Here is a 14,449-nt window from a genome sequence, read left to right on the forward strand (position 1 = left end):
CACTGCGGCCCCCAACAGAAATGCTGCACAAAAGGAAAAGCACTCACAGCGAGCACGGGTGCACTGGGACCAGTCAGTGCACAGCTGGGCCCCAGTCCAGAGCCTGATGAGCCCAGGGAGATGCACCAGACCTGCCTGGACACTGGAAGTGGCTTTTTGCCTGCATGGTGTCCTAGGGGAAACATCCAGCCCTTCAGGCATTTGCCTCCAGCATCCGATGTATTTGGAGAGCAGTTACTGGGACAAGGACAAACTCACCAGGTGTTTACCCATTTCCTCAGGGCCAGCTCTGATCCCCATCCTGTGATAGCAAGGTGAACAAGTTGGGGATGCCCAAGTACGTCCACACAAGCTGCAGAGCACCTGCAGGTGGAGGTGCTCTCATTAACACTCAGTCCTGACCCTTCTTGGCTTCATCATCCACTATCTCAGCCTTTAAGCAGCTGCTTTAGATGCACACAAAATAACCACAACCCACAGGGCTGCAATGAAAAATCAGCTCAGCCAAAGTAGTGCCATTTATTTTGCTTGCAAAACCCCTTTAGGAAGGCCAATACGCTGCAGGCTGGCTGGCTGCAACGGGGCTCCTCTCAGCACGATGGTGCACAGGCACTCCAGCCAGCAGCAAGGACGGACAGCACCCACCCCTGGACTTGGAGAGCTCCTCCCTCCCCTGGCAAGAGGGCAAATACGGCTCTCCCGGCACAGCTGGGAGCCGAGCATGTGAAATTCCAGCTAAACAAGGACTTGGCACATCAGGACCACGACACAACATTCACACGTCCTGCAGCTGGGGGAGCCCCAGAGCAAGAGGCACTAAGTCTGGTATGCCTGCTGTGCCACCGAGAGCACTGGCCTGCCCTCGAGCTGATGGTGCTGCTCTTTCCGAGGTGTCATGATGAGGCCACACTGGGGAGCAGAAGTGAGACTCATCCTCTCTCAAATTAGTCACCTGAAAGTGTCCAGGTCATCTTTTCTATCTGCAGGGAGCAAAGTGAGAGCAGCACCTCCAGGAATGAAGTCAACCTAAGGCAGGATCCATGTGTCCACCTCCATTCGCTGGCTGCTGAGGGAGCTTGCTTAGACAGTACACCCAGCCCCAAGACGGGCATCACTGATGGAGAGGATCCACCCAGAACAGAAGGAGCCCCCATCCTGAGGAGCATCTCCTTGCACAGAGAGAAAACCTGAATGAAGATACAGGACACTGGACCATATGCTATCCAGATCCATCCTGGATTCTTCTCCCCCAACACCAGTGTCTACAACCATCAGCAACAGTCTTGCAGCACAGCCAGATGAGAGTTCTTTGCTGGTGTGCTGCATTTTTCTTGCTGTTCTCATGGTCTGTAGCATTTGCACATTTGTAGAAATGTCGTGAGAGAATAGGGGTGCTGAAGGAGGTAAGTATCTTTGTGGGGATGAAATGTGCCTGGAAGCTCAGAGCTAACCTTGGCTTTGGTGGTCCTCTTCCATTCCCAGTGAGGTGCTGTTGAGACTTCCCAGGCAATGGCCCTTGTCACACGATCAGGATCTCTGGTAAAGCTTCATGATATTCTCATCATGAAGCTTTTTCCACACCTGCTTCTCCAGGTTGAAGTCGTGGTTAGTGTAGAAAATCAGACGTTTCCAGTCCTTGTCATAGTAGTGATCTGAGTATTTCTCATGACCCTCCGTGATGTAGCCGTAGGCACTCACCTGGAAAAGACAGAGGGCTCACTGGGGAGAGGAACCAAGGTTGGAGGGAGCCAAGTGAAATACAGGACACAGTTCCCAAAGCGGGAGGGAGCACAGGACAGCAATATCAGTCCGGGCTCCTCCGGGTGACTCTGCATGGGACTCCAGAAGGACCAGACTATGAACACTGGCTCCAGAGTTCCTGCTGTCCTCTCACTGCCTCCCTGGGGGGCAGGATGGCTCTCAGGCCACAGCAGCTTCACAGCTTCTATGTAAACTATTTTGAGGCGGTTTCTCTTGTCTTCAATCTGCTCCTCCGCAGCTGACAAGAACCCATATACCCTCAAGGCAGGTAGTAGGCAGGGTCAGAGCCACCCCTGCTCCATCCTGTTATCCTACCCCCTTCTAGACAGCACTGTGTGCAAGAATCATCATGCCCCTACCCGGTCACAGAGGTGGAGGGCAGTCAGCAGCAGGAAGGCCCCTGTTGTGGGTCTATACAGCCGCCAGTAGGGCTTTTCCAGAGTCTTAGATTTTAAAAACCTGCAGCAGGAGAGAAGAAAGCACAATGTAGTTGCTGGGTGTGGTAGTTCAAGCTGGGCACACCTTGTCCCCCTGTGGCCTGTGTGGCATCTTCCCTCCTTGCAGCAGTTTGTGGCCATAGAAGACATTTCAGACAAGCCCTGAGTATGCCCACATGTGTGGGTACTGCTGTGCACTCAGTAAAGCACAAGGCCAGCCCAGAATGCTCCATCACTTGCACTGCAGCCTAAGCCCAGCTCTGCCCCAGCTTTATGGAAGTGGTAGGTCTTGAGGCAGTGGAGATAAAGAGGGGGTGGATTAACGGATCTAGTATGTTAAAGCCCACTCTTAAATCTGTCCTTTGCCTTGCAGTGCAGAAGTGGCTTTGAAGCTCCCTGGTATATCCTGTTCCCCATCCACATTTAGGAGTGAAATGAGACACAGGAAAGGTACAGAGGAGTGTCACAAAACCTGCTAGGAGCTGCAGTGTTTTATGCCAGCAGGTGTGAGGCAGGTAGGTGTCCACACCAGGAAAAAATAGCATTTGAGCCCTCCTGACCTTGGAAAGGACCCAAGTCAGAGGGGAGATGGCAGAACGAGCAGGGAGGTGCACGCCATCTGGCACTGCATTTGCCTTCTCTCGGAGAAGGCATAACTCAGCTCTCAAGGAGACTGAAGGGTAAACACAGCCAAAGCACGGCACAACAGAAGCTCTTCTTCCTACATCTCCTGGTCACGTGTAGCCCATGATTGGCAGATCTTACAGTGAACGTGTCCAGCAGGCTTGTGAACAGGATTAGAGAGGCAAAGAGCAGCAGCCAGGCCAGGAAAATGGGATACTGAAGAAATGCCTCTTAATGTGTTTGAGAGCACAAACGACCTCCTGAGTCAAGAAGGGATCTTGGGAGAGAAGGGCTGTTACAGAGCCTTCCTCCAAGGAGCTAAGGAACGGGGAACGCAAGAGGTTGGTCCTGAACTAGATCAACTATTCCGGAACTTTAGCAACACTCTTCCCACATCTAAAGTTACCATTTGCCCAGGACCTCTTTTGGATGCAGAAAGCCAAACTGTCTGATGACTGTTGCTTCTCCAGCTCACAGATGGTGGACATCTACCCACCACTAACACCCCACTGCAGCACCACAGAGAATTTAACTAACTGTGCACTGATGAAGCTTACCCCCAATCTCCTGGTGTGGCTAAATTGCAGTTACAATGGAGTGATCTGGGAAGAAAGAGCCCAGAGACAGACAGAGATGGTGCTGGACAGAAAAATTAAGTCCGTTAGAGCACATAACTGCCAGCTCACCTGTTTTTCATGTATCTGAGGAAATCAGGGTGAATCACCAGGTATTTGTCCATTGTGAAATCTTCATCAAATCTCTCCCGGGGCCTCTGCCTAAGGAAAGGAATGGGGAGACTCAGGACAAGCACCTATATTTCATCACAGCTGGAAAGCATCAGCCCCGATGCACTCAGTGATAAGGAAAGAACCACAAACACTGTTAAATTATTCTACAACATTCCCCAGATTATGACAAAACCTCCATAACCTTGTACATTGAAGAAGAAGCGATCAGGAAGGAGAGGCAACAGCAGGAGACAGCAATATCAAAAGCATGTGTGTGTAGAGATAAGATTTGGCAAAACCAGGCCTTCACCCATGAGTAGGCCACCACGTACAGACACCAGACCAGACAACAGCATGTGCTTATCCCAGAGAACCACAGAGCTTTCTCCAAGCTCTGGCTACACATCATTGAAATCAGCTCCTTCTGGGAAGGAGGTATATTGGTTACAGCAGTGCTCAGAGCTATGGAGGAAATAAGATATTTCTCTAGACAAATCTCCTAGGGGAGCGAGGCTTTAACCTGGCTTTACCCTGGCCTGCACCTCAGCAGGGCTGAGCACTGACTGTGGAGAGGGAAAGGGCACAACAGAGAGCTCTGCACTGAAGGGTGTAGAGGTGGGGCCAATTTCTTTTACCCATAGTGATTCAAGAATCCTTTCCTGATGTCTTTGTTCAGCAGAAGAGCCTTCAGCCACTCATAATCTCTATCTCCCTCCAAGAAGTGAATGTATCTGACATGCTAAGAAAACAAGCAAGCATTATTGAACAGCACAAGAAAGACACATCTTTTAAAAACAAAAAGCAAGCAGGCATCTAGGCTCACTGAGTTTCTTGGATACATATCTTCAGATTGCAGCTTTTAACTATCCCACAGAAGCAGAATGGAGATAACATCTGATATGCAGCTACTTCTACAGGCCAAAAGGCTGGAGTAGGACTGACACAGCTTGCCACTGCAAATACTCAGTCTGAGCCAAGCCAATGCAGGTTCCCTCAGTAAGGGTAAAGCGTTAACTCAGCCCCTTTGCTCCTTGTGCATGGCAACATCAGAACTGCAGGCCACAGACTAACAGCATCCTGCCAAAGCTGTGCATGCGTACAGCCTGGACCTGACTTACTTTTCCCCGTGGGATGCTGCTGAAACCTCTATGTCCCAAGATCTGGAGAGAGGACACCAGGGAGTAGGCTGTGAATCCATAAAAGGAGGTTTTTGTTCCCACATCTTTTTCGTAACCTTTGATTACAGCCCCGCTCACCCTGTCCAAGGAAATTAAACAGAGGAGCAGAGTCAGAAGGTGACCACTGAAAACCCTCTCATCCATGTTTATAACAGGAAAAGACAGCGTTAGTCTGGAGGAAGGGAGGATTAGGCCCATTTTAAACTACAACTCTTGATCTGCAGGAGAGCCCCTGCTTTGGAGATGGCTCTTTATGGCTTATCTGAGAATCCAGGCTCTTCTTGCGTGTTTAGGAACTTTTCATTTCCTTTTTGTTTTTTCACCTCCTCCTGTCATCAGTCATTTTGGCACTTGGGAGTAAGTGCAATACTAGAAGAGGTGAAGTTATCCAGCCATAATTATCTGCTGGCCAGAATAAGCTAGCTGTGTATCTTCTAAGAAGGAAGAATTCCTTACCGGAAGACATAGTCATGGGAGTCAATCTCCTGGCCCATCCCAGAGTTATTCAATATTCCTCCATTCCCCACGACAGCACAGCTGATACATGTTGGCATGCTGCTGTTGCCATTGGCCAGGAGCAGCTGCTGGTGGGGATTCGGAGGCAGCAGGGACATGACCTCCTTCACCACTGTGAAGTAAACATGGTGGAGAGTTAGCACCAAGAGCCTTCAGGATGGACACAGCGAAACCACCACAGTTTCCACCACGAGATCCACCTAGCCTGGTGCCTTTGACAGGGAGACGCTGCAAACCTCCAGCTACTTGGCATAAGGTTCTTGTTTGGAGTTTGACAGTCCCATCCTGACATGCCCTGATGGACTCACGTGAATAATTCAGCTCCATGAAGCCATATGGAGGTGCAAAATGCTCCAGGCGGTCCCACTCACTGTCACTGAAGTATCTCTTGTCTGTGAAGAGCATGATGTTGGGCAGGAAAAGATCTCGCAGCCAGTCAGACTTGGCAGCTTTGGCCCTCACTGATTCAGAGCAGGTCTTGAAAAACAAAAAGAAAACAATAAAGACTGATTAGAAGGGAGCTGATAAACCTGACTGAGTGCTAGTGGTTGTGTGCCTGTGTGTGAGAGTATAGGAAAGAAGCACAAAAACTCCAGTGGTATATCATCCATTCCCCTCAGTGTCTCCACCACTGTGAACATGAGGCATAATTTCAGCACTACATCAATAACTAGCTGGTGGAAAGTCACCAAGAAGAAAGCCTGAGTGACTCCAGGTCCCTGAAACTTTCCTCTTCAGAACAACAGGCCTGCGATGCTCATGTGTTTTACTGGCTTTGGGTCTCATTAACTGACGCAAATTAATATCTGTAATAGGTCTAACCTAAACGTACCAAATAAGGCTAGCAGTCCCTGTTGGCAACGCACCTCACAACGTCCTGGACTCAGAGTGCACATTTGCAAACACATTGAGGAACATGCGAGATGAGATCACCATTATCACTCCCTTTAAAGATATGAAAAAGTGTGCAAACAACTTGTTCAACGTCATAAATGAATCACAAAGAAGTATGTAGCTGAGAAGGGAATCCAAGCCAGCTTATCCTCTCTGACAAGAGGGGTATCACTGCAGCTGGCAAGAGTTAGGCTGTGTGGGCAGATGGAGAGCAAACAACTCTACTGCGCTGGATTTTCCACTGAGTCAATTTGGGCTCTACTTTCTTAGACATCTTCCCTAAATACCTACTGCAATACCTACTGCAATACAAAACGGAAGACCAAGGGGGCCCACATGTCCAACTCAAATCCCCAGCAATGACCAGACTGTACTGCCAAAGCCTTGCTATGTGTTCCACAGCTGAGCTGGGCTCTCTGCTACAGGTGAGGATGACAACCTGGTCACAGCCTGAGGAGACAGCCCACATTCTGCCTGTCACAACAGGAGTGCAAGGAGAAGAACATTGTGGACGGTTTCATGTTGGCATCCTTTCACTTGCAGCACAGTTCATGTCCAGAGACAGGGACATTCCCTTCCTGCTCAAGCTGTACTCTGTACTGTCCAAGGCTTGGTACTTCTTGTGCCTCCACAGCTAGACTGGATCAGTACCAGAGGAACTAGGGAAAAGTCTGATCATTTAGGAAAGGAAGGAGGTGGGAGTGCTTCTAGTCACTCCCTCTGTCTGCAGAATTAGGTATCAGGTTTGGGAGCAAGACCCCATATGTGATGTCTGGATCCACATCTTCACTAGACCCCTCTGTGTGCATTTTCTCCTCTTTTCTGTACTGAGGAAGGGTTTTCCCCACTGTTTTAGCTGTTCTGCACACCCAGATCCTCTGCAGCTTCAGTTACAGTGGAGGATATCCTCAGCTTTCTGCTGTGAACTGTTGTCTCACATTCTTCTGCCAGCTCCTGCTCTGCACTTCTTAGATGGTCACACGTGCTCCACAGCTCATCAGATGAGAAGGTGGGAGTGCCTGGCAGTCAATGAGCAGGAACCTGGTGACCTAACCTCACTGTGTCTACAGGTGGTAACGCAGGGCAGGAGAAGTGAGGTACTGTCTCATGTGGCATGCGTGCTCTTAGCCATGTAATTTGCCTACTCCCATTTGTATTGTGGGTGCCTCAAGACCTTGGGGAACCCAGGAAGAAGGATGCACATCCTGGACCACAGACTGGATCATCTGTCAGGCCCTTCTGCTGTGACTCAGTAAGGCTGGGCCAGTGCATGAGCTCAAGTGTTTAACAGCCAAGTTCCACATTTAATAGTCACAGATCTTTGGATAACAGAGGTATCTCTGGGGCCAGCTGCTCCTCTCAAGTAGCTCAATGCCACACTGAACAGCACATCCCATTAGCAAAAGAATGGCTTGCACTGCCAAAAGGGGCAAGGGGGAACAACATCAAAATACCACAGGGCAGAGAGAACTCAACAATAAAACATCAAAACAGTAAAACTCACCTTAGGAGTTTTTATCAGCCCAGTTCCTCTACCTCTGCTCTCTGCATGTCTCCCAGGGCAGCCTGGGGTGGGGGAATGGGATTACATCTTTCAAGACTAGCCCCTGCTCCATCGGGAGAGGTCTGGGCAGAACAGCATGGTGCCTGCAGCCCTGACGTTCCCCTGGAGCAGCATCTACATTCCCCGTAATACCACCAAAATGACACATGGCAATGGTGAAAGGTTGTGGCACTGAGGCTTTAAATAGGCAAATGGCTCATCTAAGACCACCAAGCTAGAACGTGTTCTCCTGTCCTCTGCTCACCTGCCTACACCCTCTCTCCTCTCTGACCACCAGCAGTGTGTAAAGGCCACTTACACCCATGTGTAAAGACCTTCCTCAATCTAGAGAGGGTTATCTGCCTGTCCAAGCCTTCTAGCAACAGGGGTGCCATGGAAAACTGCTCTGGGTAAGCTTTACAAAAAGTTCCCAGCATAAGATGGGGGACAGGGACAGTATTGTGCACCCCAGCTTGACCCATCTGCTTGCTGAGAACTTTGCTATAGTTTACGACTTTCCTGAAGGCCCTGGTCCCAGACCTGAGTAATTATGAGGTGCCCAAATCTCCTTTTAAATTAGTTCCAAACCCTCATAGCTACACAAAGGAAAGGTCAAAAATATGGTCAGAACAAGAGTTCAGTGCAAAACAGAAAAGACAGGCTTTTAATTCCATGACTGTTAAAACATCCCGATGGTGGGCACCACACTTACCATTTTGGAAGATCTCATCAGCAATATGACCTACACAGGCAGAGGTGACCACAAGAACTAACCTACAGAAAAACACTCCCAACAAACAGGATCCGTAAGAAAACTTAGAAGCTGTAGCTGTGCAAGTGCTACTGCCCTGACAGGTACAACTGTATCATTTGAGATTCTCATCTTCATCTCTACCAAAATATGTTATGTGTGCTGACCAGGCCTACAGTTGCTCCTATTTAACAAAGAGGAACAAAGCAAGCCTTGTTGAGTGCCAGATCTGTTACAAATTATTTGCTCTGTTGTGATGATGGTTCAACGCAGAACAAGAAAATCCCAGATAACAACCCAACATGCTGGGACCACTGAGTCGTGGAGCTCTGAATGGGTACAGAATCTGCTTGCTCACTACAGGTATCTACATGCAGGGTGGAAAATATGAATTAGCAACACCTGGGAAAGACTCTCCTTTTGTTGATAATAAACCACAAGAACAGTAAAAAAAGTTACTTTTTAACCATCATTTCTTCAATGGGGCACACATACACATAGTTGAATTTTTGCCAATATTGACAGAAAACCTTAAAAATGGGAACGGTCCCCACCCTACTGTCTCTAAAGCAGGCAGGTACATGCTTATCGATTCTCATCTAACCCATTTTTTTTTTTGACCTTATTTTGACTTTAATACAAGCAACTAACAAAGGCTCTGTTCCTGTGCACTGAGACCCTCCTCCCCACCACTGCCAGCGTCATTCTTCACAGCCCAGCACAGCATGAGCGTCACTGCTGCCCCACTGCTGCCAAAGCTTTTGACTTGCTTTGGTATGTGTGTGCTTGGGTAAACAGGCACATGGAGGCATTCCTATTCCTGTTCCCTCACCATGACCCTGCTTTCTTTCTGCATAAAACAAAGATCAAGGCAAATCTGGGGATTGGAATCCTGAATCTTTATTAGGTATGCAGATGTTCAGTTTCCCAAGAGATCGGGTGAGAAATGGGATGCCTGTATGAGGACTGTCATTTAAGGCCAGACACCTAATGCCTGCCCATAGGCATCACAAGCCCAGGTGTGACCCAACTTACCTTAGGGTGCCATGTCACATATACACTGCATTGTGTGCCTAAGTCCCCTATGCAATATATCAAGGCACCTAAGAGTGGGACCACCTTGTAGCACATCTAGGAGGAGAGAGATTTTCCCTAGCTTCTGATGCATCTAAGCTCCAGAAAGGGCTGCTCAGGCTGACTTTCAAAGGAACCCATGGAAATGTGTGCATTTGCAGCAAGTTCCCATACTGGAACATGGTGGAAGACTGGTCAGGGCTACTGAGTCATACATACAGGTCTCCCTCTCTGAGTCCCAGCAGCATCTGCATATACCAGGGAGTTGACCCACCAGCTAGGAGATCATCCTCAACTGCAAAGGGCATACATGCCCAGGGGACAGCAGACACGGAGTTCAACAGGAAAGCATCATGCTTGGTGAACACACAGGACCATCACACCTACCGATGGTGGAGATGAGTTGTCCAGCAGGTACTTGTCCTCAAAATCCCACCGCGGCTCAGACTTGAAGTCAGCAGCTCTCAGTTTCTTCTTTTCTGTCACTGCAGCTGCCTGAGGAACAGGTCTTACAGTTTTCACTGCTGCAGGAGGCTCTTTTGGCTTTGTTTGGTCTTTGGATACGTTGTTTTCATGAGCTCCCTTTACCCCAGAGGATGGTTTCACTGTTGTCTTCTCCTTGGCTCCCTCCACCCTGGGAAGTGGTTTCACTATTGTCTTTTCCTTGGCTTCTTCCACCCCTGGGGCTGGTCTCACTGTAGTTTTCTCCTTGTTTCCCTGCACCCTAGGGACTTTTTTCACTGCTGTCTTCTTAACTCCCTCCATCCCAGGGGGTGGCTTCACAGTCATGTTCTCCTTGGCTTCCTCCACCCCGGCAACTGGTTTCATCTTCTTCTGCTCCTCCTTTCTTTCCCATCTTGGTGTCCTCTCAACCATATCTTGTTGAAGTCTTGTGATGTCTGTTTCCAAAGTCACCTTTAAAAAGCTCTTTGAGTTCCCATTATCAGAATAGTTTAAACCTTGTTGCTCTTGGGTGTCTGCTTGTATCATATCTCGGGCACGTTGGAAAATGCTTAAATGCCTGAATGCAAAGGAAAAGCAGATACATCACACACTTTCCACTTAACACTGAACATCTCCCAGCCCATTTCTAGTGCTCTTGACATTGAGCTCCTCTCTGCGCTTCGGAGCAACCACTGCATATGGCCACTGTACTCAGAGGACTTGCCTTGGCAACTGCCACCGAGTTTCTGCAGGATGCTGTATGAATTCAATTTCATTTTCCACTTCACCACCGAAGTGTTATTCAACTTCCCACACCATTCTGGCCTGAATACTGCTTATCTCTCCACTAAGCAAATCCCAGAAGCTACACACTCCTCTTCAGCACTTGGCTCATGAAACATCCACACTGGCAGTAACTGCAAACCAGCACAGAAAGGCTTTGCCCTGCCCTGGGCAGGACCCCTGGCAATGTCCCTGGAGCACTGCAGGATTGTTTTGGAGATCCTGAGTTCAGGACACAGCACACACCATGAAGACAGCCATCTGGCTCTCTTCTTTGCCAGTGGAGCCAAGTGCTTCAGTGACAGAGAATGAAGATCTTACAGAATTCAGTAAGGGAGAGACAATATTAGACATTAAGAAGTGAAACTCCTTTACTGTACATTGCTTCTTGAGCACTGGGGGCCACAAGGCACTTTTTCCTCTCCTTCTCAGCCAGCCAGTGCAATGGTATCACACAGCATTTGCCAGGTACAGGTCTTAGGCACTTTGAAGCTATTAAAATATACTCTGAAGCTTAAAAATGTAAAATCTCTGCATTTTCAGCAATTGCCTCTAATATTGCAGCTGTTCTGTTGCCCAATTCAGAGGCACAGGCAGGTAGAAGGATATCATAGGAGGACACAGCTGCCAACAGCAGAAGAGCCACCTGCAACAAGACTGGGCTGAAACCCAGCAAAAAAATCAAGGCAGAAGCAGTGGGGTTTTTTCCCAAACATTCATTCTTATCTGCACATGGCTGGAGGGTGGAACAGGAAAAAGGAAGGTGAAAAATTTCTGCAGCTGAGCTTTTATGTACAGCAGAGCTTTTCAGGATAAACCGGTGGTGTAGTCGTGGCAGTCTGATTTCACACTCATGTTCACCTCTTGCATAACACATTTCTTTCAGAGAGCTGTGGATTGCTTCCGAGGTGATAAACAGGAAAAAAAGCACTGCTGCAGATAACAGGTTATAGATAACAGTTCAATTGCTGCTGAACCTTCAGAGTGGTATGGCATTCATTACAGTGATTAGGAAATTAGCAACTAAGGCTTTTAAAAATCATTTTGTATCAGATAAATACTTGAACCTTTCCAATGCTATTTCTAAGCAAAAGAGGTTGTGGTAAGTGGCCTAACAGCTCTTTCTCTACCTCCCCCCATAATCATTAGCCAGCTTCAACCAAGTACACAGCACTTGCTCTCTATCACAGTGCTTCATGTATAAACTTGTGTTACTGTTTACTGCCTAATAAGAGGAAAGATTTTATATATACACTCAAAATAGAGAGAAATTTGGTAAGGTAGCTGAGGAAGTTCTTAAATCCCTGGATGGTTTTCTGTTGTATTTTTAAGATGCTGTTTAAAATTTTGAAATTAAAGGGCAGAGAACAAATAAAACAGGACAGTATGACAAACCCCCCCTGCCCCAGACTTTCCGCATGTGCTGTCTTGCAGGGTACAGACTCCAACCCATCTCTATTACACTTTCATTTCAAATACTGTGCCAAACATACAGAGACTAAAACGTAAAATCAAGGGCCCTTCACATCCAAAACCTTGCTCCCTGCAGTCAGACCCACATGGCCAGGCACTTGTGCCTGCACAGGACCCTGCTCTCCTGACCAGCTTTTTAAATCCAGACAAATGGTCAAAGCAGCTCATCAAATTTCAGGCTCTAGAGTCCAGCTGGCAAACAACTGCAGAAGCTCAATGACATTTACTGTCATTTTCCTCTCCATTTACAAAGCCCTAGGACAAATAGAGGATAAAACCATAAAAATGCTGCTTTGTGTATTTTACGTTACACATAAAGGTACGGAAAAAAACCTGACACACACATAACCACATACAGCTCATGCCTAGTTGTCTTTTACTTAAGTTGCAAAAATACAGACATTTCTATTATCTGAAACTATGGCAGAATTAAATCGCTTCAAGCAGCTGGGCAGGGAGAGCCAGTTCTTGTCCCAGCTCTGCCACTGATGGGCTCTGTGATCAAAGACAACTCATTTCACTTCTCTACACCTCCTCCTGTTCTCCTTTCCCCCCCCCCCCCCACCTCCCCTGTGCAGATTCCAACCTCTCCAAATTGATAGCTGTCCCCAGGGTGTGGTCTCAAGTCACTGGATCTGAGCTCATGCCACCTCCAGAACAGATTTAGGTGTTCCCAGCCTCACCCCTCCTGCCTGCCCCCACAATATCAGCCCTGAGGCATCAGCTGGAAACTAACCCCACCAAGATGAGACAGCTGAGCTCACTGTGAGAGCTGGGACCATGAGGGCTGGTGGGGAGGTTGGGGCGTGGTGTTTCCTCTACACAACACAGGGCACCAACACATAAGCGAAGCATGCTTGTAGTAGGAAAAGCTCAGATATCTGCTGTACTCATGCAAGGAACAGTGCTTCCTGCCAACAATGCTGGAGACATTTTACTGCAGTATACACTGCAACTCCCTCCACACTCATTCTTGTAGGATTTACTTGACCACTTATATAAAAAATTATATATATATTGATCATGTCTGCATGACATTGGTCTCCCAGTATGCAGCGAATTTTTATTAGGAAGCAGATGCTGAACTCACCATAAATTCGAAGGTATCCCAGCAAATTCAATGTCCAGCAATGCAATCTGGACTAGGGCTGAATGAGGTCCTTCTGGGAGCCACCAGGAAAAGCAAATACTATGCAGTGCCAAAGTATGAAAACAGGTAGCATTAGTAAAGCAAAAATTGCTTTCTTAAACAGCTATACAAGGAAACACTGGAAACTAATAACCCAGCAGAAGCAAGTTTTTGACTGTGAATCTTCCAACACCGTGCTCTGCTTGTACACAATGTGGTCTGCTAAAACAAAGCGCTCACCTAACTCAGAAGTGCAAGTTTGTAGAAAGACACAGAGACAGAGAAAGTGAGCACAAGGACTCTATCCAGACAGTGCATATCACAAGGAAGCAGGTCTCTTACCTGAAAATCCTTGTCTTTGACAGGCCAAACAAGGAGCTGAAATTAGCAATGAAGATGAAAAAGTGTATTAAAACAACGAGCCAAATGAAGGCTCTGGGAATTTTAGGAAGCCTTCTCCTGAAAAACCACATGGTGAGATGCCTGAGAGCAATAGAGGCTCTGCTGCTGCTGCCCAGAGGTACCTGCTACGCAGTGCTTTCCAAAGGTGTGTTGAATGAGTGGGCTGGTCTTCTCTCTGCGTTTCCCTACAAGAACATGCACACCCTCTCTCCCAACATTTCTCAGACAAGACAGCAGCTTTGCCCTGTTCCCCTCTATCACCCTAAGGTTATTGCAACACACAGTTGGGAAAGAAACACCTTCTACTGCAAACAGTGGAAGTTTCCTGTATTTTCCTTAATGAGGTTAGCCCAGTATAACAAGGAAACTCTTTACCTCTAATCGGGCGGAAGCATCACTGGGAACATTTGTGTGAATTATGGAAGTAGCCACAGTTACAGTCAAAGAAATCAGCTTTCAGACCACCACCACCTTCCCAAGGGCTCTAGACATAACCATAAACAGATCTTTATTTTCTTCTTCATGCAGTAGTTGCTTGTAGTTCCAATCCAGAAGCAATACCTGCCCCCAAAAGCTGACAGCTAGATACACATCCATTTTACCTTGTGATTGCTTTGAAACAAGTCAGATTCCTTGCAAACCCACCATAGAACAGAGGAGTTTGTGTTTAAAGGCAGATTAGTGCTTGGGTAAAGCATTAGAGTACAGGGCT

General features: G+C 47.7%; 1 protein-coding gene across 5 annotated transcripts in view; it reads right to left on the reverse strand.

The window, feature by feature from the left end:
- Positions 1–295: 295 nt before the first annotated feature.
- ST6GALNAC1 (ST6 N-acetylgalactosaminide alpha-2,6-sialyltransferase 1) overlaps positions 296–14,449 on the reverse strand; it is a 31,115-nt gene continuing 16,961 nt past the window's right edge. For 2 of the 5 annotated variants that reach the window (XM_033002216.2, XM_033002217.2), the window contains exons 3-12: positions 13,678–13,713; positions 13,297–13,395; positions 9,894–10,527; positions 5,553–5,721; positions 5,185–5,356; positions 4,669–4,807; positions 4,186–4,289; positions 3,509–3,598; positions 2,121–2,220; positions 296–1,698 (exon numbers count right to left, since the gene is read on the reverse strand). In XM_033002216.2, the coding sequence (XP_032858107.2) occupies positions 1,528–1,698; positions 2,121–2,220; positions 3,509–3,598; positions 4,186–4,289; positions 4,669–4,807; positions 5,185–5,356; positions 5,553–5,721; positions 9,894–10,527; positions 13,297–13,395; positions 13,678–13,713 (1,714 nt within the window). In that variant the 3' untranslated portion in view covers positions 296–1,527. The other 3 variants (XM_033002214.2, XM_033002218.2, XM_042802471.1) reach the window with 3 other exon arrangements.

This window comes from Tyto alba, unplaced genomic scaffold, assembly GCF_018691265.1.
Source record: "Tyto alba isolate M040663 unplaced genomic scaffold, T.alba_DEE_v4.0 Super-Scaffold_39, whole genome shotgun sequence".
Classification (NCBI taxonomy): Eukaryota; Metazoa; Chordata; class Aves; order Strigiformes; family Tytonidae; genus Tyto; species Tyto alba.